The following is a 26804-nucleotide window of genomic DNA, read 5'->3' as shown; positions in this document are numbered from 1 at the left end:
TATATCTCACTGGGATGAAAACAAACAAATGGTCTGATCAGATTTTAAATAACTGTGAAATTTTGATTATATGAATAAATAGGAAAAAAAGGTATTTACCTGCAATAAAGAAAAATAGTGAAAAATAATTTTACTAAAGAATAGATTGTCCAGGGGCACCTGGGTGGCTCAGTCCATTGAGCATCCAACTTCAGCTCAGGTCATGATCTCACGGTTGGTGAGTTCCAGTCTCATATCAGGCTTATTGCTGTCAGAGAGGAGCCTGCTTCAGATCCTCTGCCCCTCCCCCATTTGTACTCTCCCCGTGGGGGTGGGGTTGGGGTTGGGGGGGTGGTGGAGAATGGATTGTCTACTGAAATAGTATCTTCCACCCAGCTACCTATATAGTTTATTGTGAGAATGAATGGGATGGATTTTGATGTCTATTTATAACTATGTTTTCATCTAAAAAAAAAAAGAGTTTTATTACTCATTCAATATCTAATTATTACTAGTGAATTTTAGGGCGTGGTAAAAAATGTGTACAAATCTACCCTTTATGTGGGTAGAGACCAGTGATTATTTCCGAAGAAGACTCTAAGCATTTACAATGAAGTTAATGCCTATTAATCATATCCATAATCATGGCTACATCTTGCTTTTCTGGAACTTCTTATGTTGTTAGATAGCTAAATAAAACTGAAGCTGTCAGATGAGTAAACGTATTTATTTATCAGAAGTCTCGAGAGGCGGAAAGATGAAATGTAGGCTTAATAAAGCAGAAGGAAGAAGTAAAAATAAAAACAAGCTGAGGGACATCTCTCCTTGAACATCTCTGACCTAACATCAAAAGAATTTGCAAGATAGAGTTCTCTTTGAATAAAACTGGTCTAATTGGCATCCATATGCCTTTTACTTTTTTTTTTACAAGAATTTTTTAAACATTTAAATTTATAATCACTCTTAAGAAGTACAATATTTACAGAGACCAGAGTTGAGGCTTTGGATACAGACATGTAATATTTGTGGCTAGGTCTGCAGGGGTCAGGACTGGTATATTTATTGAATCAGAATATGGCAGAAATATAGTTTTCAGTCATTCGTTATTTCAAGAATTCACTTGACTATCTCTCTACTTCTAGTGTGATGGGATGGAATATCCTTGGCTTATTTAGAGGAGTTTGGGTTGTAATTTTCTAAAATAATTTCTTCAGTAGAAGTCATCACTATATGTTCAGTTTTACATATAATTTCACATTGTCCCACAGAGGGTTTGTGTCTCTGTACATTTGCTTTCAGAGCTCCGTTCTGGTGGAAAGCTGCTATTTGGATTTACCTGTACTTCTTAGTGCCTCCTTTTCTCACCCGCAGAGTGGGTGTGGAAACAATACTTCAGGAGGTTTCTGTGAGGATCAGGTACATTGTGACATGCAAAGTACTCAGGACACTGCCTGACACTTAATCAATAGTAGCACCGCTTTGTCTTTTTATTGTTCTCCTTGTTACTACCATTATTTTCTTTGTTTTGGTTTTGGTTTCCCGGGGACTTCTAGCCACAAACGAATGAATTGTGTGTCATGGCATTGTCTGCCTCCCCCAAGTGTAAGCAGGACTTTGGCATAGGCTCTTAGCCAAGACTGCTGGATATTACTACCTTCTTCAAATAATAGCAGAAACTTCTTGCTACTGGAAAAAGATATTCGAACAAGCAAGGGGCATATGTCCCCAGCTTTAATACACCTATTATGCTTTTAAAATGCAAAGGGAGAGGAGAGTGGCACAAGTGAATTTATTAGCAAATGTTCCCATTATGAGAACTATTCATAACTTAAAATCCCAAAATTGGATGTCCCATATATCCTACATGTTTCTATCTCCTTAAAGTCTTTTTGCATTTTGTCTCAATTTGTTTTTTTAATAATTAATTAGTTAATACTTTTTCTGTGTTCTCATGACTTCCTGCTGATGCTAAGAGCTAAAGTGTGGATCAGAAGATCTGGGATTTACTTCCTGCTCTACCACTTGCTATCTCTTTAGCCTTAAGCTGCTTAAGTTTTCCTTATCTGTACTCATTCTCAAAAACTTGTAAGAATACAGTGTTTGAAAGTGATTCCTGAACTGTGAAGCTCTAATGAAATGTGAAGTTGTAGTGTTATTATCGGTAATAATATTTAGCATTAAAAGAATGGCAGAAATCCTCTAAGGCCTCGGCTTCTAATATTGGTGGATGGTGGAGGAGACTTGGTGTGAAGTCGGGAGGACTAGACACAGGTGGGGCAAGTTCAAAAGACCGGAATCGAGGCTTTATTCGTCATACAGAACACATGATTGCATGTCTTGGTTTCCTGAAATATAAAGTGATAGGATTGTTTTAAGGGTTAATTGAGGTAACAATTGCAAAGGACATAGTGTAAAGCCTAACGTTCAGGAAACAGTAAGAGTTAGCATTACGTCTGCCATTTAATAGCTGCATGACTTTCTACTAACCATTTAGTCTAAGATTGTTTCCTCATTTAAGAAACAGAATAATAATTGCCATCTCATAGGATTTCTGTAAAGACTATATAAATTATAGCACTTAGCACAACCCTTGGTATATATCATGTTTATTAAACGGTAGCTGCTACTATCATTATTATTTTTAGTAGTGGTTAATTAGTAGAAGTGGCAGCATCATTGGCGTTGTGCATGGCCCTGGGCTTGCACTGGAGAATACTGCACGTTAGTGTGGAGAGATTGATCTGAAAAGGTAAACTTAGCCTTCCTATCAGGGGACAGTCAGCATATTTAGAGTTTGAATTTTTATCTTGAGGACAATAATGAGCCATTGAAGGATTTATTTATTTTTTATTTTTTATTTTAAATGTTTATTTATTTTTGAGACAGAGAGAGACAGAGCATGAACGGGGGAGGGTCAGAGAGAGGGAGACACAGAATCTGAAATGGGCTCCAGGCTCTGAGCTGTCAGCACAGAGCCCGACGCGGGGCTCGAACTCACAGACCGTGAGATCACGACCTGAGCCGAAGTCGGACGCTTAACCGACCGAGCCACCCAGGCGCCCCGAAGGATTTATTTTTTAATCACAGGAGAACATAATTGATTTGTGCTTTAGACAGTGGAGCGAGGTAAGAGCAAGAAATACAGAGACCTGTTAGAAAGACAATGTAGTCTTACATGAAGGAAATGATGTTTGTCTGAAACAAGAGTAGTGGCAGTGGAGACAGAGAAAAATCAATAGATGTGAGGGAGATGTGGGAGTTGGATTAACAGGACCCAGTGATGGATTCTATGGGAAGAGAGGAGCAGCAGCTGGAAATAAGGATGTTGATTTGGCTGTGACAAGAAGTAGCAGACATCAGGAATTTGGCCACTTTGACCACTAAGACCCTAACTAAATCTTCTCCTGGAGCCATCTTGGAAAGAACTGGATGTTCTCCTCCTTCAAAATGCATCTTAATGAAATTTTTTCTAAGTTGGAGGATATGTATTCTGTTATTACATTCATGCTGATGAGAAGTTTTCATGAGATCCTTGATTTCACCTGAAAAAAAAAAGTAGTAATTTTCTCTCTATGACATACACCAGGCTCAAAGATTGCCCCGACAGAGCCACGCGGGGTGTATATAGTGTTCATTATGATATCCTCATCCCACAACTAGCACACTTTGATTTACCTGATTGTAAATGAAAACCATCCTACCAGATATACAACAGTATGTGTTTATTGAGTGCATACTCAAAGCTCTGTGCTGAATCCTGAGGGTCAGGACAGGGTGGTGTACAAAGAAAAATTAGAAATGAAATAATTTTAAGGAGCTTATAGTGTGGAAGGGATGAGAAGACATGTAAACATGTAATTACAGATAGGAAGATGGTGATTCTGGGCTCAAGAATATATATATTCTACATCCTCTTTTATGCTACTTAACCTGTGTTCACATATATATCTCCTACATAAAACTATGAGCTCCTGGAAGGTAGAGACCATCTTATTCACTTTGTATTCCCTTCCCCTCAGTCTAATGTAGCTCCTGCAGTAGATCTGGGATCTTTCTTCCTTCTTTCTTTCTTTCTTTCTTTCTTTCTTTCTTTCTTTCTTTCTTTTGAACAAAAGGTATAGAAACAGGGCTTCAAAATGTTGTGGGTAAGGTCCTCACTTGACTCAGAGGAAGAACAGATTTTAAGGAAGGGTTCAAACATACAGGGTAGAAAGTTGGAGGACTTTAGTCAGTCACCATGTTTAATAGATGACTCTAAGAAATAGCATTCCAATGAACCTGGAGAAGAGGTAAATAATTGGAAGAAGAAGCATCTTTTCCTCAGTATGAAGAACAGACTGGTCCAACTAAAGAAGAGTCAAATGCATTATGTTTAGGGAAATTTATTATGTACAAGGAAAAGTCCAGAGATTTTCTGTGCAATAAACTTTGACCAATGGCCATGTATTCTTAGTTACCACCCTCTAAGAATATACATCTCAATCAATCCCTAGCTTGCTTCATAAAGACGAGTTCTTGTTGTCTGCTAATAATAAGGATTCTTTTCAGAAGACTACACCTAGCGAGTAGGAAACCAAGGATTCCACATTCCAAAAATTAGGATTTCTGTAAAGACTGTATAGCTCTTAGCACAACACTTGGTATATATCATGTTTATAAAATGTGGCCAAGGACAGGGAGGTATCGAGGAATAAACCTACCCACAATAAAAGAAAATAAGTTAGCCAAGAAGCAAACTTTGGATTTAACTCTTAAAGTCCTTAGGGGAAAAGTTAAAGGTGCTTCTGCTTAAAAACTTAAGGAGTTTTCATATCCGAACGACTTTGCCCAGAATTTTGTCTATATGCATATTGTATACCCAAAAACATTCACTTTAAGAAAGACCTTCCTCATATTTTCCTCTATCTTTAAACTGCTGTGATTCATTTAAACTGCTGTATTTGTTTTATTTCCAGTGCACTCCCAAATGTGGTCCGGGATTCAAGCATCGGATTGTTCTGTGCAAGAGCAGTGACCTCTCTAAAACATTCCCAGCTGCACAGTGTCCAGAAGAGAACAAACCCCCTGTCCGTATCCGCTGCAGTTTGGGCCGCTGCCCTCCTCCTCGCTGGGTGACTGGAGACTGGGGCCAGGTAAGACAGTGCAGCAAGGGGCTCCTGCTGAAGCAGCACTTTGAGACACTTGAGTTTTCTGATTGGATCATTATAAGGGCTCCAGAGATGAGAAACACGACACAGAAATCTGGATAAAGTATGAAACAGTGCATGAGCAGCAGTCACACATAGACCCACTAGCTGTGTTTCTCCTGCACCCACACGCTTCCTACTTCTACCTACTCCTTGGGGCTTACCAATGTAATTTAAAATTAAAAGAGAAATAGTCTGTATGGCCAGATATTTGAGCAAGCTAACAAAACTTTGGATTCTAGTCCCAACTCTCTCAGCTACTTCAAGAACAAATCTGTTAACCCCAGTGTCTTAACTTTCCTACTTGCAAAAGTAGCTCCTCTTAACTTCACAGAAAAGGTATGGGCGTTCTAATTAGCTTGATAATGTGATTGACAGTCTTTGAAATATTATCAATATCTATTATTCAATGGATTTAGCTGATGGACATCATGAATTGGGAAGCCAGTATAAAGGGCTTTTGGTCTGTATTTTTACATGAGGTTCATTTGCATTTTATGTTCTAATTCCTATTTTTTTCTTTCTTCATTCTCACTTATTTTTAAACTGTGTTATCTTAGTGAAGGCCACCTTAAATCCTTTTACAACAAATCGATATATTTGGATACAAGGAAAATTGACTATTATTCTTTCGAATGTCAAAAAGGAAATCTATTAGGTTACATTAAAAATAATGTTCCAGAAAGGTAATTTCTAGACAATCAATGCCCTTTTCCTGTGGTTTTATAATTAACCTTGTAGCTAGTTGTTTTCTAATATCTGAGACCCAAATAAATCATGGCACATAACTATACCAGTATGATTTTGTGTGATCTCTGGACTGACTGGACCTGTCATTACTTATTAAAAAATGGCATTTCATAGAAGTAGCTAGCAAAATTCTGGACAACCCTCAGTATTTCTACAGTATAGCAGTATCTACCGACCTCTTTTGTTATAGTTGGGAAAGGGCAAAGGTTTTCAGTCTCCATTAATACAAATAAATATATTTGCTCTATACTCAGCCAGCCCTGTGGGGAGACAAAATCAGTGTGATCATAAAATAATTAATATTTGCATGTGTATAACAAATAATTAATAATTTGCATTTGTATAGCATCATTTAATTTATAAAGTACTCAAGTGGAATACACATGATAGGCATTGTAAGCAATTATGTGTTTCACTGTGGAAGTGTAACCATTTCAAAATATGGAATTGATATGGTGTTAAAGAATAAGTACAGACATGCCCTCATAATTTTGATTTAAACCATGGAGGCATTTCCTTCCTTACATATTCTTTGTTACAATGCACTGTCATATAAAGGTCGGTCGAAAGTTTTCACATGTGAGTGATTTCACCAAATTTGCAGTAATCAATTTCAGGTTATTCTTTTAAATGTTGTCAAGTCCTTTTCTTCTCATCTATATTTTAAATTCAGTTTTCTAAAATTAAAATTAACTGGTAAAAATACATTTTCAAAGACACTTTAATACATTTTATGGTGCATTTGTTTGTCATTCTTTATTTAGGAATTTTAAAATAAAAGTGTCTGTCAATATCCTTGCAACTCCTGTAAGTGTTTTGAGAGTTTTTACAGACAAATTCAATAGGGCCTCAGTTTGTTAACCTTGTAAGCATCACCATCGCCTGTCTCAGCACTAGCTCATCTCCTTGATCTCAGATCTCACAGGCTTTGCGGGCATTCTGGGTGGCAGACCCAAAGAAAGATCCAGCTTCATGGTTCAGCCTGGACAGCTGATCGGTCCCCACTGAGACTAAGTCACTCAGAGAGTAACTTCAACTATAAAGTAACTGAATCCCTGAGTAGATGAAAAAGGAGAGGGAGGCATGCTACTTGGCTCACATTTGTGTGACTAACAATACCTTAGAAAACTCAAGGTAATTATTTAAGCTCTTTTATTTTTTTTTTAAACTGGTTCCCATCACAAGCCCACACAGCAGTCACTGCTGTTTTACTGAACTCCTATTTTGATCACATTCACAGCACTCCAGTAGACCATCAGCTTGTTTGCCATAGGACTGTAATAAATAGGGAGCAAAAGTGATGTCCCAGCACTAGAATCCCTAATTACTACTTCCTCATGAGGGTTTTCTTATTACACTCCTGTTATAGTTCACCTAATTGGAAGTGTTAGAAAAATAGCCCAAGAAATCTCTTGTTTTCTAGGAACTATATTGCTTCCATTTTCAAAGGTAATAACATGTTCCTTGAATTTTCAAATGAATTCTACAGTAGAATGACTTAATCATATACCTCTCCAAGATGAACTTCATATGGACTTTAAAAGCTAATATATATGGTATTTGGAAAGATGTAGTATCTTTTTACCTCCTGAAAATTGTTGAATTTTGTTTCTCTCTGTGTCTTTCGGTTCAGTGTTCTGCTCAGTGTGGCCTTGGACAGCAGATGAGGACTGTGCAGTGTCTTTCCTACACTGGACAGGCGTCTAGTGACTGTCCAGAAACTGTTCGGCCTCCTTCGATGCAGCAGTGTGAAAGCAAATGTGACAGTACCCCCATTTCCAATACTGAAGGTGAGTTTCCCATGGACAAAGGGCCTGCGGCCTCTAATGACTCACCTCTGGTGGCTCCCAGGGTTTGAGGAGCCCCATAAAGCCACTGTTGTAGTATAGTTCATGTAGAGCATTTGTGAAAGTTGCATGTGTACTGGATATGTGATAAGGAAACGTATATTTTTTTCCCTGACTACCTGACCTTGTTAAGTCACTTAACCTTTCTGGAGCTAAATTAGCTTATCTTTATAATGAGAGATTGGAGTAAGTAACTTCTAAGGTCTATGTTTGACCTAGCATTCTATGTTTGACTTGTGCCAGAAATACAGAGATGATGTCTAATGAACCACACTTTGAATTTAAAGTTCTGTTTCTTTTCTGTTTCTTTTGGATTTAACAATGGATCTCTACCATCATGAAGATTAAAATTCATGCTTGTTGTACATATAATGAAAGCATATATTTGAAACTATTTATTTCAAATGCTAGTTTTCTTATTGTAGAAAAGAAGAAAAAGATAATTATATAGCTGTTTATAGAGGAACACAAAGGTCTTTATGCTCTGAAATTTTCCTTTCTTTTAATTTTTTTTAATGTTTATTTATTTTTGAGAGTAGAGACAGAGCATGAGCGGGGAAGGGGCAGAGAGAGAGGGAGGCACAGAATCCAAAGCAGGCTCCAGGTTCTGAGCTGTCAGCACAGCTGACGCGGGGCTCAAACCCACGAACCATGAAATCATGACCTGAGCCCAGTTGGACGCTTAACCGACTGAGCTGCCCAGGTGCCCCTGAAATTTCTCTTTCTTATGTATTGGGAAATCTGTTTATTAATAGCAGTTGCCAGCCCAAATCCTGAATTTTCTTATATCTTATTTAAACAAATATACTTTGCTTATTCAGTTAGGCATTCATTTAAAATTTCCTGAATGCCACTATGTAAGAGGCACTACAACAGAAATCATGGGAAATATAGAGACAAATATGACATAGTCAGGAAATTCAGACTGCCTTGCCACACGAAAATAGAGGCATGCCCAAATAAATGCACAAGAACATCTGGAACCACTAATTTAAATTATGTAAGAAACTTGGTTATGGGGCTCTGCTTAAAACAAAAGTAGAGAACTATCCTGAAAATAATTTGTTAATATTTTTCAAATGAAAATTATGTGCTCATGAGCCTATTAAAAAGAGATCTATTCCTTTTGACTAAATTTCTCCAACTTAAAGGATTTTTAAAAAAAATTACATTCGCTATTGGGGCACCTGGGTGGTTCAGTCAGTTAAGCATCCGACTTCGGCTGTGTGTTAACAGCTCAGAGCCTGGAGCCTGCTTTGTATTCTGTGTCTCCCTCTCTCTCTGCCCGTCCCCTATTCACACTCACAAAACTAAATAAACATTGAAAAAATTTTTTTCAATTACATTCACTATTTTAAAATATTTCCTTAGATATTTTATTTTAGGAAGAGTAATCATCTTGTATGACAGGATACAGAGAAATTACTTTGCAAATATACCGGTTTTTATATCTAAGCCTCAACATGAAATCCTTTTTGTATAATTTACTCTTTCAGATAAGTATGGCCTTATTGTACATTAATTCAAAATCATAATTTTAATTTGCAAAATCTGTGGCTCTGATGTCATCTACTTTTTTGTCCCTTCAGTAATGGTCATTCTAGAAATTGAGCTTTTCTTCTCTTGAGAAGGACTCAAAATCCATGATAAACCTAAGTATTTTCCTTAGCAAAACAATCTCTTTTAAATAATCTAAATAAAAATATCTTTCTTGTGTAAGACTGCATCAAACAATTATAAATTGTTTATCCATTATAAATTATTAGCAGTCAATCACATAGGTCTGGAGGTCTATTTTTCTTTCTGAGTTGGAAGATAAAAGGTTGAGGTGGAAAAGAGGATGTAACTATCATATTAAATTACTCTGTATTGGGTATTATGGGTAGGCCCTTTATATTTATTATCCACCTTATATATCTCATATACATAAATACCTCTGTGTGTGTGTATACGCACGCACGCATGTTATAATTATGTCATCAACCGTCCAAGAGTTGGTATTACTGATGAGGAAACTGAGGCACAGAGAGGGATAGTGACTTGCCCAAATGATAAGACTAGGAAGTAGTAGACGCAGGATTTGAACTGAGATTTGGCAGAGCCCAAGGGCATGTCAGTTTCAACTACATTTTTATGCTATTCTTAATTCACTTATTAAGTAGGGTATTTTAACATGAAAACAGAGCTTCTGGTTATGAAGTAGCAACTCTTTCTAGCATGACCATCATCCTGATTCAGTAGATTCAGGCTTAGTCATTGCTGAAAGAATTGGTTTTTTAACATGCTCACAGCAATGTAGATGTTGAAATTATGTATATAACTTTATTTTAGGCATTTTAGTGATTTCTCCAAAAACTTTTCTGTAGTGGTTAGTTATTATACAGAAGCGTCATAGCTGGTGATGCAAAGTTTTCAGAGTGGGCAAAATATCATTTGTAACTGGACTTATTTCTGCCTTAAAGAAATTCTCTTAAAATAGATAGGTGTTAATCTGAGGTTTCTTAAATTATTTGTAGAAGCACCTCATGGTCATTTAATCTGCCTGGCCAAATCACTTTTCATTAATATTAATTTGAAGTAAGCAGTCAAGACAGAATTTTTAGCCCATTTAGTAAAGAAGGAAACTTTTAGGAAATTATTAATCCTGCAAAATATGACTAATCTTAGAACTGTTAGTCCCTAAAGCTGCTGAGTCATTGAAAAGAAAGAGGATCACTCTCTTACAAAATTAAATTTAAAGTGGATATGTCTGTCATAACTTGTTTTGTGTTCTCTTTGGCTTCCCAGTAGCATATGTTGAATACATTTAAATACCTGAAACTATCTGTTCATTTCATCAGCAACTAATTATTGAATGCTTGCTGTGGCCAGCCTCTTCCATTCATTATGGAAAATTCAAATGCATTTGTAAGTTCATAGTCTTACACGGAAGATATTTAAAAAAAAAAAAAAAAAAGAGGGGCGCCTGGGTGGCGCAGTCGGTTAAGCGTCCGACTTCAGCCAGGTCACGATCTCGCGGTCCGTGAGTTCGAGCCCCGCGTCGGGCTCTGGGCTGATGGCTCAGAGCCTGGAGCCTGTTTCCAATTCTGTGTCTCCCTCTCTCTCTGCCCTTCCCCCGTTCATGCTGTGTCTCTCTCTGTCCCAAAAAAAAATAAACGTTGAAAAAAAAAAATTAAAAAAAAAAATAAATAAATAAATAAAAAAAGAAAAGGAAGGAAGGTAGAAAGTGTTATGTGGAGCAGTTGACACGGTGCTAAAAGTTCAAATGGAAGACAAGTGACTTTAACTTTTTAGATCAAGGCAACTTCATAGACTAAGTGATCTGTGAACCTGCTGTAATGTGTACTTGGAAAAATAACCCATATATACCCTGGGAAAAGAGGATGAAACAGTTGCATTAAATCGTAAGTTATCATTAACAGAGATATGAAATGGACAGATAATATGGATTTCAAAAGAGAAGAGGCTCTTACATGAAAGTAATGTAAGAGTAATCTAATATGGCTTCTGGGAATCAGGTCAGGGAGAAAAGAAATGCCTGTTGCTAAGGGAGAGTTGGGAGGGAAATCTGGTAGTAAGGGAAGGAGTAAGCTCTGGTTGCTGCAGGAGGTTGAAAGAGGACTTCCTATTCCCCTTCTCTTGACTCTTAGTGGGAGGCTACTGTGAAACCAGTTCAGGTCTACCCCAAGACAGAATTAGACCAAGGGAGATCCCTTGGGATCTAAAATACAGTTTTTTAGTGGGGTCTCTATGGGTGAAATGGACCATTGATAGAATCTTGAGAATTGTTTTAACAACCACAATTTAGGAATTGGTTCTCCTTCTAACATTTTATTATGAAAATAATAAAACATTTCAAATGTAACAGCAAGGTTGAAAGAATTTTACAATGAACACCCACTATCTGGATTCCAACATTAACATTTTCCTGAGCTGATTTATCACATATATATCTATCTGTCCATCCCTCAAGGTAATGGCTTTTAAATAATGTCCTCCATTCACCCAACCATTATTATTTACTTAGCAAGCCAGGGCCAGCAAGACAAAGGGCCAGGCATTGAGACTATGAAAGAAATATGACACGGTCTTTGTCCTCAAAGGGAGCACAGTTTAGCAGGGGTGGGGACAAATAATTTTCACAGTATAGGCAGTACTCTAACAGGGTAGAAAGAAATTACCATGAGTACACAGAAGAGGGGTAATCAGTAGAAGCATCGTGGAGAAGACAAGCTTGAGTAGGGCACTGGAAGGTATGAAACAATTTGCCAAGAACACATGGAGATGCTGGGATCCCTGGCAGAGGACGTGTGTATTCAGTCATCAGGGCATGGAGGTAGTTCCGTATGGGTGCAGTGGGTTGGCAGATGAGAGGTAGTGGAGATGTGGCTACAAAGAGAGAGAGTCAGGGATTTGGTTTTGGAGGGCCCTGAATGCCGTGGAAGGCAATTAGGACTCTTAAGTTCTAGGGAATAAGCGAAGGAAATTGAAGAGTGACATGCTCAGGGTGGCAGGAGTGTGGAGGGGCAGAGGGAGGTCAACTTTGTGTGGAGGAAGAGTTAGAACGTTATTCTAAGTGTCCAGGCTTGAGATGACGAAGGCTTGAATCAAAGTAGATAGAGTATAAATCAAAAGGGGAGTAATTAATTGGAAAAAAAGAATAAAATGGAAGGGAGAATAAAAAGAACCTGATGAACAGTTAGACACAGGGATAAGAGATTAGGAGGTATCCACTATGACTCCCATGTAGATTTTGGTTTCTGGATACTATAAATCACAATAAGGAAGTTAGGCTTCTATAGGGAAGTTAAAAATACACTCATCCCCAAATGCCATAATAAAATAATGGAATTTGAGTAAGATTTTTAAAAATAAAAATAAAATAAACAATGGAAAGAGATTGAAGAAATGGAGTGAGGTTAAGACAACAAAGAATAATAAGAGAAATTCGGAAGTGGAACATCAAGATATTAAAAGTAAATAGTCAGGGGCACCTGGGTGACTCAGTCAATTAAATGTCCGACTTTGGCTCAGGTTATGATCTCGTGGTTCATGAGTTTGAACCCCACAGCCTCTCTGCTGTCAGCACAGAGCCGACTTCAGATCTTCTGTCTCTCTGCCCCTTGCCTGCTCATGCTCTCTCTCTCTCTCTTCCTCTCTCTCTCAAAAAAAAAAAAAAAAAAAAAGTAAATAGTAAATAGTAAGACGGGACTAGGAGAAGGAAGAAGGGAGATAAAATGTGCCATATCCAACGTCTGCTTTAGTATTTAATGCTTGTAAGGCTTCAGTGAAGGGTTAAAGCATTATAGGCTTGAATTTGACAGACTGCCCATGATGAGGATAACACTGCGTTGCTGCTGGGAGTGAATTTTAGACACACTGGGTATCACTGCATCTGAAGTACCACTCAGAGTAATTTTTTAAAGTACATCTGGCAGCTGGGACTAGCCTACTCAAGCTTACCTGAAATTCTATCCCAAATGCCATTTTATTCATCTTTATGCAGTTTCAGGTTCCCTTGTAGTTTATATGGTGAGTCTTTTCTGTCTCTCAATAGTACAAGGCAATCTGTCAGCTAGTATTTATTGCTGCCAGCTAATAATTCATGGTGTGCCCTGAGCTGGTAACCAACCCAGGAAAGGCGTGGTTAGTGTACATTGGTTTACCAACCTAGGCTAGTAGTGGCTTTGGTTGGTCTCCGTGTCCCTCAAGTGAATGACTTGGAGAAAGCCTGAGCAGCTCCAGAAACCTCATAGGACCTCCAGAACAAAACAACTACTGGACTTGAGATTTAAAGTGGTGCCCATTGTATTAAAACCAGTGAAAGGAACAATGAAGGTCATTTGAAGATTCTGAGTTGAAGGAGGTGAGGAAGAGTAGGTTTTTTTTTTCCCTTTGCCATTTTAAAGAGCTCATAATGCACCTTACCACTCAGGTTCACATTCCTGGCTCTCTGGTTTACAGGGAACCCTGGGATTTGTGCTGGGATTATACCACCTTGAGGATGAATGTGGGTGGCTTTCAGGGAATAAGACTGGGAAAAGAGAAACTGAGGAAGCAAAGAGAAAAAGTAATGGCTTAGCCCATGGTAAAATGACATTGGAATCAAGTTTCGCAGTTGATACCACCTTGTTCAAGGATGAAAAGTTGCTGGACTGTTCCCGTTGCAATGAATAATGTCAGGTTCCCAAATGAAACTTATTATTTCACCCTTTTCCAGTCTGAATATGTAGAATATCAAGGGCAATTTTTTCAGAAGTAATACTGAGTTCACATCCCTCACCCACACATTCACACGTACAGCCTTTGCCATCTCACTTCTCACTAGGCTCTGCATCTTCTGGGCAGTTTGACAAAGGCACAGCTGGTTGTACTTTTGTAATCCAAAAGATAGACCCTAAGGTGCTTAAGTCATAACTGTCTACTTACTGTGTTCCTCTAAATCTCATAAAGAGTTTATGGGCACACAGGGCATGCATTCGCCAAAAAAGGATGCTGAATGGTCCGACCTGGTCATGAAAGGATATGTCCCTGTATACCCCAGGTCACTCCAACGATATAATTTAGCCAGGCTGTGTGACGTTTCAGGAAATAAATGCAAGAGCACAACATTTCAGGAGTTGCTCTTGTGTTCCTTGGACCAAGTGAAGCCTTCAAAGTCACAATGAATCTGAATCCAATTGCATCCTAAATTCATAAGCCTCTGTTCACTGTGAGTGTTTTGAAATCATGTCTTTTGGGTCGAAGATTTGAAAGATTAATGTAAAGCACCTGTGGAAAAACCCACTGGCACATCAATGATAAGTAGATTCATGTGTTGCCATGAAACAGGTTGTCTTATTTTATCATTCAAGTCTACCAAAACCCAGATTACCAGTGAGACCCACTCTTGCATACCTGGCAGGTTACTTATGGGTCTGGCTCATATCGCAGGGCCTAGGGGTTGGCTTTCAGCCCTTAATATATTCCCAAGCGTCCCTGAGAAAAATGTAGGAATACCCCACAAATTGCCTTCCCCACTAGAAATCTTTGGACTTGGGTAAAGTGAAATTTTGTTTTCAGGGACAGGTAGGATGCAAAAAAAGGAGAGACTAGTTAGGCCCACAAAATATTCCCTAGAAGCCACACAGTAAGGACCTCTCACCCTTCCAATGGCCTCACAAGAGAAAAGGTAGAGTGTCTTTTCTTTCTCTTCCCAGGAGAGTACTTAGCTGGTACATGATGAGAGCACAAGAGAAAATTAAGCCTTCACCTTAAAATCCTTGACCCTGCTGGCTTAGATACCACTACTTCAAAAGCAATACATATAGGTGTATCTACATGAAGAAAATACGATAGTCAAGACAAAACCTTCCAAATAGATTAATTTCAGGGTAATCATGTTACAAAAAGATTCTTACTAAAGGATTCCTTTTCATAGTTGTCCTAGTAGAATAGTTTATTTACAGGTTATGTATTACTTAAGTATAGAGAAACTTTTAATTATTAGATATTTTAGAGATTAGCTAGAAATCAGCACATACTGAAGATCATTCAGAAACTAAAACAGAACATTTATTATTGTTTTGATTTCAATGGGAAACTGTGGTTTAATTTATGTACAACTTTTCCAGAATGGTTTTACCACAAATGTGATCTGTACTGTGTATTGGCTCAAGGGTGAGATTATTTCATTGTTTTTCCAAGTTTTTATTTAAATTCCAGTTAGTTAACATACAATGTAATATTAGTTTCGGGTATAGAATTTAGTGACTCATCACTTACATTATTTCATATTTTTAATGGCTTTGAGAATGAAGCAGACTAGTGAATAATTTTTGTAATTAAAGCCTTCTTGACTACATGAGCAGAATGTCAATGAGTCAGTCCAAGAGCTCAACACATCAGTACTCTCTAGGTAAGCTAAAAAAAGTGGCAGATGGGCTGAATGCCCCAGTATAATTTAATACTGCTACTAATATATTTAAGATTATGTTCAGCTTTCTGTAATAGTGGAGCTTTAAAACTCCATGGTGCAACTCAAATCACCTTCCACTCATGTCATTTTACACAATTGAAGGAGGACAGTAAAGCCGAAGAAAAGCATTCATGCCATTTTGAATACCTGTGACCTAGAACTGCTTTTAAAAAACATTTGCCTGGGACACCTGGGTGGCTCAGTCGGTTAAGTGTCTGACTTTGACTCAGGTTGTGATCCCGCAATTTGTGGGTTCTATCCTCGCTTAGGGCTCTGTGCTGACAGCTCAGAGACTGAAGCCTGCTTTGGATTCTGTGTCAACCTCCCTTTCTATCCCTCCCCTACTCGCAGTTTCTCTCTCTCTCTCAAAAATAAATAAACATTAAAAAAAAAAAGTCTCCGGGGCGCCTGGGTGGCTCAGTCGGTTGAGCGTCTGACTTCGGCTCAGGTCATGATCTCACAGTTTGTGGGTTCAGGCCCCACATCAGGCTCTGTGCTGACCGTTAGCTCAGAGCCTGGAGCTTGCTTCAGATTCTGTGTCTCCCTCTCTCTCTGCCCCTCCCCCGCTCACACTTTGTCACTCTGTTTCTCAAAAATAAATAAATATAAAAAAAAATTAAAAAAAAAAAAAGTCACCTTCTCCAGGGGCCTCACTTGATCCAGTTGGTGGAGCATGCTACTCTTGTTTTGGGGGGTTGTGAGTTCGAGCCCCAGGCTGGGTATAGAGATTGCTTAAAAATAAAATATTTGTTAAAAATTCCCCTTTTTCCATGGTGGCAGAGCATGATGATGCTGATCAAAGCGTTTCTGATGATGATGTCACCAAGGGTTGACAAGGGTCTGCCTTACAGGTAGAAATTTTTTTGCAGTTTCATGCCGAGCATCCTAACCCCAGCTCTTAAACCGACTACCTGGGTGACCAGCATGAGTGTCCTAACCTCTGTGAGCTTCAGTCTTGCCATCTCTATAAACCTGATGGTTTATTATACATAAAAGCGTTCAATATATAAATATATAAAACCACGGGCATTTCCTGGTACATGGGAGGCATGTGATACATTATTTTTAACATGATGATTGTTATTGGATTAAGCGCTTGTGGCTTTAAAAGACTAAGAGAATGAAAGACCAGTTATGGTTACCTTCTCTGATAAATAATTTCCGTGAGTCCAAAGGCTGATTCTTCTTATCTAGGCAGTCTTTAGAAGGCAAAACCAAGAAGTAGGAACAGGAGCTTCCACTGGGGCCCTCCTTTGGGAGAGCTCCCCACACTCCAGGCTCTGTGTCCTCACACAGCCCCAGTGTCTCCACTTGAATGTCTCATCAAGGCCCAAGGTCCCAGCCTTGGAGTCCCCAGTGCTGGCTTTTCCCCATCTCTCTCATCATGATTTACCTGCTCTCTGTTTAATATCTTTTTGTTAATTTGCTTATGCATGCCAGTGTGTAACCCTTCCTGAGAGCCTAATGCACATTTTGACAGGGATCCCAGAGAAACAATACATGGTGGTTGATCTCAGAGGCAGATGTGTTGGTGAAAATTGTAACAGAGCTAACAGGCTGAGTGCTTCCTCTGTGCCGGTGCCACGGCCATGCATTTTGTAAGCACCCATGTGAGCCCCACTCACCACATCCTGTGAGCAGGTCTTGTCACAGTCTCTACTTCACAGATGAAGAAACTGAGGCTTAGAGAGGTGATGGAACCTGGCCCAGGACAACCAAATACTGGGAGGTAGCAGCTCCAGAATTTACCCCCCAGGCGCAGCCGACTCCAGATCTGCCACTCGTCACCACTGTCTTATACTTCTGGTGCAGGCGAGTCTGGTGCACTCCTCAAGAGTCACTACCTCCCTAAGCTTGGTTCTGCTCCCAGGACCCACATGACTTCCTGCTTTCAATCAAGCTGAATGGAATCAACTTAATTGACAACAAACTTGAGAGGGGTATTGGAAATTTCAGAGAGGGATACCCTACAGCCGGTTTTTAGCCTACCCCGAGGCTCCACCCTGCTCCTGGCCAAATACTGCGCTCTGGGCCTTGGCATACTGAGGAGAGGAGAGGACCCTCATTTCAAGCACCCACTTAAGTTGCTGAATCCTGACTTAGATTTGTAATAGCCTAAATGGGTGAATGGAGGGGTGATTGGAGGGAGAAACAACTTACGAATATTTTTTATTCATTATTTATTATCTGCTGTTTATAATCAGATTCCCAAGTCTAAATCTAAAAGAAGAATCTGTGAATTTGCTTGTATTTTGCTCATCTCAGAATTTTCCTGGACCAGCAGCAACTCTTCCAAAAATGGAGTGATGAGTCTCCCAATAAAATTGCACCCCAGAAAATACTGACTTGTGTCAATAGGACAGCACCTTCTCACTAGTAATCAAAATATTGCATCCTCATTGAGAAAGTCAGAGGGCAACTTACTGTCATCAGGTGGTAAGAGGTAATAACTACCAGTGGTAACAAAAATAGTTAAGTCACTATCTTACACTTATCAAGTGCTGATATCCTGTACACTGCTCTGAGTGGCATCACAGGATGTACATGTTACATGTGGAAGGGAGAACTCTCATCGTCCCTGTTTAGAGATGGGGCAGCTCCAGCACAGAGAAGCTGAACTATTTGTTCAGAGTCGTAAAGCCAGTAAATGACAAAACTAGGATTAAACCGGGACAGTCTAGCCCCTAATCTTATTTCCTTGTACTATTAAAGCAACCAGTCCTCCTCTATCTGTCTGTCAACCAAATCATCTTTATATTTTGGCAAAGAAGACCAAAGCTAACATTTACTTTGTACTTGAAGCTGTCCCACCAAGCGCTGCTGCAGATTGTGAGGGGGGTGGTCTCTGCTGGCCCGATGCTTCATGAAGACGATTTAGATTAAAGATGAGTGGTACTGTATTAGCTTTTCTCTTTATTTTATTTTATTTTATATCTATTTATTTTAAGAGAAAGAGAGAGAGTGAGCGTGCATGAATGGGGAAGGGGCAGAGAGAGGAGAGACAGAGAGAGAGAGAGAGAGAGAGAGAGAGAGAGAGAATCCCAAGCAGGCTCCACGCTCAGTGCAGAGCCCAGTGCAGGGCTGGAACCCATGAATCATGAGATTATGACCTGAACCAAAATCAAGAGCCAGACACTGAACCTATTGAACCACTCAGGCACCCTTCTCATCATTTTAATAATTGCGTTACCTTGACCCTTGACAAAATCTCGCTCTTGGTAACATGGATAACACTTTTTTTTTCTTTTTACACAATTATGCTTAGTCTAAACCTGTTTTGATTGCTTTTTACTGGTTATGACAGAGAGAAAAAGAAAAAAAATACAAAGTGACCTCCAAATTAAAATATGTGGAGATCTTTTCATCTCAAATTCATTCTTGATTCATCAAAAATCATCTGACTTCTTTTTTTTTAGTGCAGAGTTTAAAGAATTTTTTCTTGTCTTTCTTCCCTTCTTTCAGCCAAAACTTAAATGTATTGAGAATCCTACTGTGGAAATGTTCTACTCAAAATTCTGACTATTACTCTTTGCTAGTCAAATCATGAGTAAGGGAGTTTGATGGTGGCAGAGCTTAGGTTTGCAGATGATTGAGGACTCCAGTTTAAAATTTAAGTCTTTAATATAGACCAATACTTACATTGTCAAGAATAGTGTTTAGTAGAACTAGGCACCCCCAGGAAGATTCCAACAATGTAAGGTTAATTCATGTATGTACAATTATAGATTTGAGGTGAAGCTATATCACTTCTACCCCTTGATTAAGGGGTCTTCTATACATGATACTTTGAAAACAGTCAGTTGTGTGTAATGATAAAATTATAACTTGATAATGATTAAATGAAACACCTGCATGTATCATCAATAAACCACCAGAATTATAAATACAAATAAAATAAAATAAAATAAAATAAAATAAAATAAAATAAAATAAAATAAAATTTAAGTCTTTCCCTGAAAGAGCCTGGAACATGAGGTCTATAACATTATTACCTAACTTTTCAGTAATAAGAACTGAAAGCTTGCCCATTCCTTCGCATGTCACTTCTCAGGTTTATCTTATGGCTTATGTACCACGTATTGATTTCTTACATGTTCAGTGGATTTCTGAAGCCAGGAAAAAACATGAAAATAAACCAGCAAGCAAGCAAGCAAACAAGCAACAACACAACTGTCCTGTTACACTGAATTTCACCCACTGTTCTGCCTGATTCTAATTACCTTCAGTAATTTACCCAGGATGCTTCAGTATAACCACCTGGAAAAGTGAGGGTGGAACTTTGATTCTGGGAGGCATATGGAAATTTAATTACTAGGTTTACAAAGTATTTTAAAATCCCCAGATAAAAGTGACCAGAGGACTACAGAAGAATATCATTATTAGCAGCAGTGGGGTTATGTGGGGGTGAGAGGGGTGCTGAGGATCAAAGGCCGGTGTCCCCTTCTCTACACTGGCCCCTTCGCCCCATCTTCTGCAACCAGTCTCAAGGGGAGATGGAGAAAGAATCATTTATTCACCTTCTGGCTGCAAGAACTGCAGACCTCAACTGTGGCAGTTCTAGCACTGAGGAGAAAATACACATAGGAAAAAAGAAGGCCATGTCTCACTTCCAAATTAAAAAAAGACATTTCTACATGTTTCCATAACCCACAGACTGCTGCCATTTGAGGCCAACCCCTCCAAGTTTTCCTCTTTGTCTAGTGTAGTTGCTGAATCTAGGCCACTGTCAGCAATCCTTTTCATTCACCCAGGCCCATCCCCACGCCTCACAGATGCACAGATTCTCTGGAGACATGTGTACTTTGGTATCAAACAATGCAACTCATGTTTGATTTTGGATAACCTTGCACTGCTGAATAAAATAACCCTTGAGAAAGAAGCAATAAAAGCGCTGTAAGAAAAATGACTCATGTTTCCAAGCTGTCTAAAGTGATCACTTATCCCAACAAATGGTAATTCTTTCAAGACACAGTGGGCATGCACCATACTTGTAAAAGTCTGGGAGAAAAGCCTTGCAACCATTTTTTAAAAAAATTGTGTTAAAATGTATCAAAAGAATGTTGCTGGTAGGCTGTACCATACAGGGTATGCTTAAAAACAAAAACAAAAACCACATGGACGTGGAAGCCAAGGTGGATTGGTGCAAGGGGGTCCTTGCTGGATATGAACGTGGAGCCTCACTGGCCTGTTTCTGCACTTGTTTATGTGCCTCTAATTGTTTTCCATTTTCTGCCCCCATTCGCTAGAGTGCAAAGATGTGAACAAAGTGGCGTATTGCCCGCTGGTGCTCAAGTTCAAGTTCTGTAGTCGAGCATACTTCAGACAGATGTGTTGTAAGACCTGCCAAGGACACTGACCCGTGGAGAGCCAGAGAGGGAGCCTTGTCATTTCATCGTGGAAATGCGTCCATCAAAGAGAGCCACCCAGAGGAAGAGGATTGATGTCCTTGCAAATGCATTACCCTGTGGAAAACGTAACCACTGGTCAGCCCTAGCTGACAGGATTTCAATATTATTTTAACTTCTGTGAAGTGGGATTTATTGATCCAAAGTGCTGGACACGGTATTAGGAGGGAATGCCAGATCGGAGAGATCCAAACAACACAGGGAGACTTGCTTACTGTGGAGCGTTTGTGTTCTTTCGAGTAAATCCAATAGCCTGTTTACCTCCTTGGACCATTAAGATAATTTTTATTATGGACTTAGCAATGACACTGAATCCATTTGTATTTAAAACCGTTTAAAATGTAGCTGTTATGACTTGGTCAACTATGGAAGTAAAGAAGATTCAGAAATCTTAAGTCATAGCTTAAAAATATTTACTATACTTTATCTCAATACAACAGCACCACAATTTAAATTCTAAAACGGGCTTTTAACTGTAATTTAAGGAGCAATTATAAATCAAAAGTAATGAAAGTTTGTATTATTTTTCTTCATTCCACTTAATTTCCTTAGGACTAATCCCCCTGTTCTGAACACTGCTGTGAGCCATATATAAACTATATTAAACCGAACAACAAGGAAGGACTCAGTTTAAGGCAGCGCATCAGTTACTGCGGCCGTGCAAGTCTATAAATTCTGTGCTAAGAGACTGGGGCCAACTTGCCATTGTGCAAGTGAAGCTGAGATTTCCATTAAAACTTTAAGAGAAAAACATTTCAGTTTCATGCAGAAGCCAGACCTGGGGTATGGTAGAGACTGAAGAACCGGGCCCTTTGCTGCCATCACACAGGATGCCTGAGTCCTTATGTGAGTCACCCCAGCTCAGTTGTGTTTACAACCTCACCGGCCACAGGACAGCTTCTGCCCCGTTGGATTTTTGCATGCATGTTGAGCTTACTGAAATGATGCCGTGCAAAAGATAGACTGGCTCGGCAACAACCAGGCAGACCCTTTCGCTGACAATTGTGATGGGTTCCAGATGTCCCTTCTTTGATATGGCAGAAGGGCATTTATTTATATGAGAGCAAGTGTGTGTGTGTGAGCGGGCGCTTTTGAGTGTGTGGGTAGATGAGTGTGCTTGCACATAAATGTGCTATTTCTGTGAGTTTTTAAAGTAGGCAAGGGATAACAACCAAAGAAGAAAAACTCATGAAGCCTAGAGATCATAAAGCATAATTTTAATAGTCACTCAACCAACTATTTTGTATTTTTTATGGATACTCTGAATGGCAATAAAATGTGAAACCAAGTTTCTTGGGCAAGTCAAATTCTAGAATCAAATCCAGAATCCTAAATTAAATTGACTAGCTTATAGTTTCCCTATCCACAAGTTTCATGTCATGCTCATCAAAAGATTCAACAGCGAGATTAAAAGAAAGCAAAAAAGAAGAGGGTACTTATATATATTTTGTACTTGAACACTTGTAGCTTGCAGCAGGTTCTTGATGAATGTGCTTTGTGTCCTACACGATGTGTACACCATGCTACACGAACACCTCAAACTCCAACCAAATGGCTACTTTGTAAAGATGCTACTTGCAGTTAAAGAGTATGTTCGACTTCAATCCATCACTGTGCTCTCATACTACATGTCCAGTGTTTCACCTACACCATGACCTAATGTAGATGATTAGGTTTTTTCAGAAAGGAAAAGAGACTCACAGACTTCAAAAACCAACCTAACCTTCAGGTTTGCTATGGACAGTCAGCACGGGCTGTTGTTCTGCACACTCAGTCATGGTCATCAATATTTTCTCACCTGCTTTCTGTCTCGACACCACAGCTCATGTCCCTGAGCTTTCCAGAGAAAGCTACTGACGATACCCAAAAATTGCCAGGGCCGCTCTCTCTACTGCTCTTAGAAGACCAGCCAGTGTGCTATCTATTCAGTGAAGGGGGAGGCAGCCCATGAGCAGCGCGCCCCCAGCGCTGAATTCACTTGGTCCCTCGTAAAGAGTGGTTAAATTGGTGCTAATGTGCCCTGGTGGAATAAAGAAAGGATGGGTGGTTTCTGTGGCATTTTAGGCATAGGTTTGCCATCAGGACCTGTCTTTCCCCAAATATAAATATCAGCTCATGGTTTTATTCCAAAAAGATTTCTTAATTGACTAACTTGAGTCTATTCTTCACCTCACCTGGAAACTAACATCATGAGGACTGTTGCCTTGGGCCACCTTGACTGGCCCTAGAAGAAGGGGCAGCTAGTGTTCCCTCAGGAGTGTGCACCAGTCCCAAGGCCAGGAGTAGAGAGCTTCCAGGAGCAGCATCGCAGCATCGGATTACTCTGCTAGAAGGAACCAAGCACAGAATGTTTCCCCTGAGTGGGGGAACACATCATATTCTACAGCACATCACAATACCGCTGCTACTCTGTAGTCAACCACGTGGCTACATGATGCTCTCTTCCTAAATAATAGCAATAGGATTGTCAGTGGAGGCTAAGCCACCGTGGCAGGCCCTCCGAAAGTAGCGTGCTATACGGACTACTTAGAGAGACCCAAGGAAATTGGTGCCCTATGGCTGAGAACCGTATCTGCCATCAGCACAATATCCTGCCAAAAAGGAAAGGTAAAATCTACCCAACTGATTAAAGCCCTTGAGATACATATAACTCCCCAAACCGTCCATTTCATTAGGAATTTTATTGGAGTGAATGTCACATAGGTATCCTTAATAATACAGAATGAAATTACCTTTGTATTATTGTGATTATTTGTTGCTTATTATTTTATACTCAGTATTAATGTGGTACACTGTTACTTTTTTTTTGCTTTTGTAAATTATATTCTAATTTATTGCCATGTTTCCTAACACTTGTCCTACATTCATTCTCCTGCTTGTAACGAAAATGAAAAAGTCATTGTAACACTTGATGGAGTGAAATTCCACACCAGGCACAGATTTTTTTTTAACATAGATAATTTAGTGAAAATAAAAATTCAGCTTGTAAGAATGATTCAGATGAAGGTTGTCTATTCCCTGAAAAGCTGGTGTGAAACTTTCAGTAGGAGGATCTTTCCTTTGGAATACCACACTACATTATCCAAATTCTCCAGATAGCATCTAGGATAGAGATAATCTGTTGTATGCATCCTTATTACACTCTTCAGAAATTGCATATATTTGTATTTCAGTAATATTAAATACAAGGGCTTTAGATATTCCTGGTGGAGCTCTGTCCCCAGATGCCACTAGTCAGCTGTTCTAGCACTAGAAAAGAAGTCCAGATTGACCCATGACTCTTTTGCCCCCACCTTCTTTTGCTTTCCATGTAAATGCTTTCACATAGAAGAGGATGCAAGATATTTTATTGTGGAAAAGGTGCTGAACAAAACTATTCATATTTGAAGGATTTTTCTATTCAGATTCAGCAGGGAGCATAGAATCATGAAGGGCATACTTTTCCACCTTCAGACATTTCCTCTTAGGCTGAACTAATGGTTCAGCCATCGCTGAGCTGGGGTATTATTATCATATGCAAAGGTAACTCAGCAGTTTTTGAAACTCAGCAGCTAACATAAAGGTGGCCCTTCTGCATGCTTAGCTATTTGTGTATGTTCATAATGACAGTCTCATCAATTATATAAGAAGATGTGGAATACCTAAGCAGATTGTGCTTTAGTCCACTTCCTTCCTTCCATACCCACCCGCACACACATTCCACCTCACCTGAAGAAATCAGGTGCCGCCATCAGATAGTCTTGGGGAGTATTTCTCCAAGGTCATTCTAGGAGCCAGAAGTGGTTGGAGTATTATGAATCCTCAGTGAATGAGAAGACTCTGGAACCAACTGTTTTAACTTCCCACTGCACTTGCAAAGAGTAGTTTGCTAGGGGCTGGGGAGGGGGAAATACCAAAAAATGAGGTTTGCCTTAGCTTAGATTCCACAGATGCTAGTCTGTCTTCTCATCTACAGTTGTTTTTAAGCTTCTAGTTAATTGTTTTCTCCCACTGAAATATCTAAAGGGTACTACCCTACTTAGGGCACTGACTCGAAGGACAATCTGCTCTCCATGGAGATTCTACCAGTCTCTAGAGAGCACCAGGATCGACTTTCAGCTTTCATGCTCCAAAAGGAGCATTTTTTGACATTTTTCAAGTGAATTAGGAAGAAAAGTCGGATATTGATCTTTGTAACAAAAATGTGAATTTGTGTGGCTAGGACAAGATTCATTACTTTGAAAAGTCAAGGGAAAATGTAATTCAGCAAGAAAAAAAAAGTTACAGCCCAGGAGGACTAGAAAATTCTAAATAACTGGTTGCAAAAAGAGAAAAGATCAGTCACTGAATAAAAAAGTGACAGATAAGCTGCATTTGGAATTCTTTCTCATTCGTATCATCAGAATGTGTGGAATAAACTAACATATGTTTTTGAAAAGAGCAGCTGTTCAAAATGGTTTGTGCCTCAGCCTTGAAAACCTCAAGCTGTAACTTAAAAGGAAAACGGTCTTTTCTCCCATCTTTTTTCTCAGAGGGTTATTTCTAGCATTCCTTGTCCCTCATTTCATCCACAGATGGTATCTGAGGCCCAAAGTCGAACGGCAGTTTGAGGGCTGGCTCCACTCTGTCAGAGAACCAAGGTTAAGCTTGTATTGTCTCTTGGTTGATGGCTCCCCAAACCCCACTGAAAACCTTGAGCTGCATAGATGATGAAAGATAATTTCCAGGGCAATATCTATCTTTGCTAGAACAATGCTGTGTAGTTACACAAGGGCCAAATAGCACCTGATGTCCCAAACCCAAGAATTAGGGAGCCTGAATATTCTTAGTCACCTCAGGGTATGGAACATCATGCCTGACCAGTCAGATTTTATTGCTCCAAACCTTAAGGTTTGTGAAATTCAATCCAGAGATCTCTTCTTGGACCTTGACTTGGATACCTGAACTTGGGTTTCACATAAAAGGGGGCAAGTTATTCCACCAGCTGCAGGCCTCCCAAAAGTCAGACTGCCTTCAGGTCAGTGGCTCAACAGTAGTAGCTTCTACTAGCTCAAGGCCAATGTAATTCTTGGAAGGGTCTGCTTTTTTCCCCCAGCAAGGGCATTTGTGAATAGCAGGCTACCTTATGAGCCCACAGGGCAGTAGTAGAGATGAGGCCCCTAAAATCCCAAGCAAATGTGTCAGCAGGAAGGTCTAGACCAAAGCCAGTCCACTCTGTGTCTAGAGAGTGGCACAAACCAAGGTCACTTATTTATACAACCATTATTTGCTAGGTACCTGTTGTATGCAGGTTCTATGCTAGACACTAAATGTATGTTTTCTCATTGAATGGGTTACAACAAAACTATGAGGACTATACTGCCAATCCCTATTTACAAGCCTTTCTGGGCTCAGAGAGGTTGAATAAGTTGCTAGGGGGTCACAGAACCAGTGAGGGGAGTGTCACCTCTTTGGCACATGAAAGGGAGCTGCCTGGTCTGCATCAAGGACTGGGAAATTTGGAAGGATGCTCCTCTACCAGAGAGAAAATGACTCCCCAGACCAGAGGAAATGGGGTCCTTCTTCCTGGGAAACAGTGGGCCTGAGGCCTTGGGAGGGATTTCAGGGGTCAGGGAAGGGTGAACTTTGGGCTCTTGTCTCTGTCGGTGGTGGTGTTCACTATGAAAATTCCTATGTCTGGTGACAAAATTATATGTGGGGA

At 39.5% G+C, this 26804-nt stretch overlaps 1 protein-coding gene across 8 annotated transcripts in view; it reads left to right on the top strand.

Moving 5' to 3' along the window:
- The window catches only part of ADAMTS6 (ADAM metallopeptidase with thrombospondin type 1 motif 6), a 321406-nt gene that overhangs the window by 280388 nt on the left and 14214 nt on the right, over positions 1–26804 (top strand). For 7 of the 8 annotated variants that reach the window (XM_045494590.1, XM_045494585.1, XM_045494539.1 and 4 more), the window contains 3 exons: positions 4935–5111; positions 7549–7705; positions 20966–24119. In XM_045494590.1, coding sequence (XP_045350546.1) covers positions 4935–5111; positions 7549–7705; positions 20966–21075 — 444 coding nt within the window. In that variant the 3' untranslated portion in view covers positions 21076–24119. Of the gene's footprint in view, positions 1–4934; positions 5112–7548; positions 7706–20965; positions 24120–26804 lie in introns of those variants that run through there. The other variant, XR_006716243.1, reaches the window with a different exon arrangement.

This window comes from Leopardus geoffroyi, chromosome A1 (genome assembly GCF_018350155.1).
Source record: "Leopardus geoffroyi isolate Oge1 chromosome A1, O.geoffroyi_Oge1_pat1.0, whole genome shotgun sequence".
Classification (NCBI taxonomy): domain Eukaryota; kingdom Metazoa; phylum Chordata; class Mammalia; order Carnivora; family Felidae; genus Leopardus; species Leopardus geoffroyi.
This window is presented reverse-complemented; position numbering and strand designations above follow the sequence as displayed.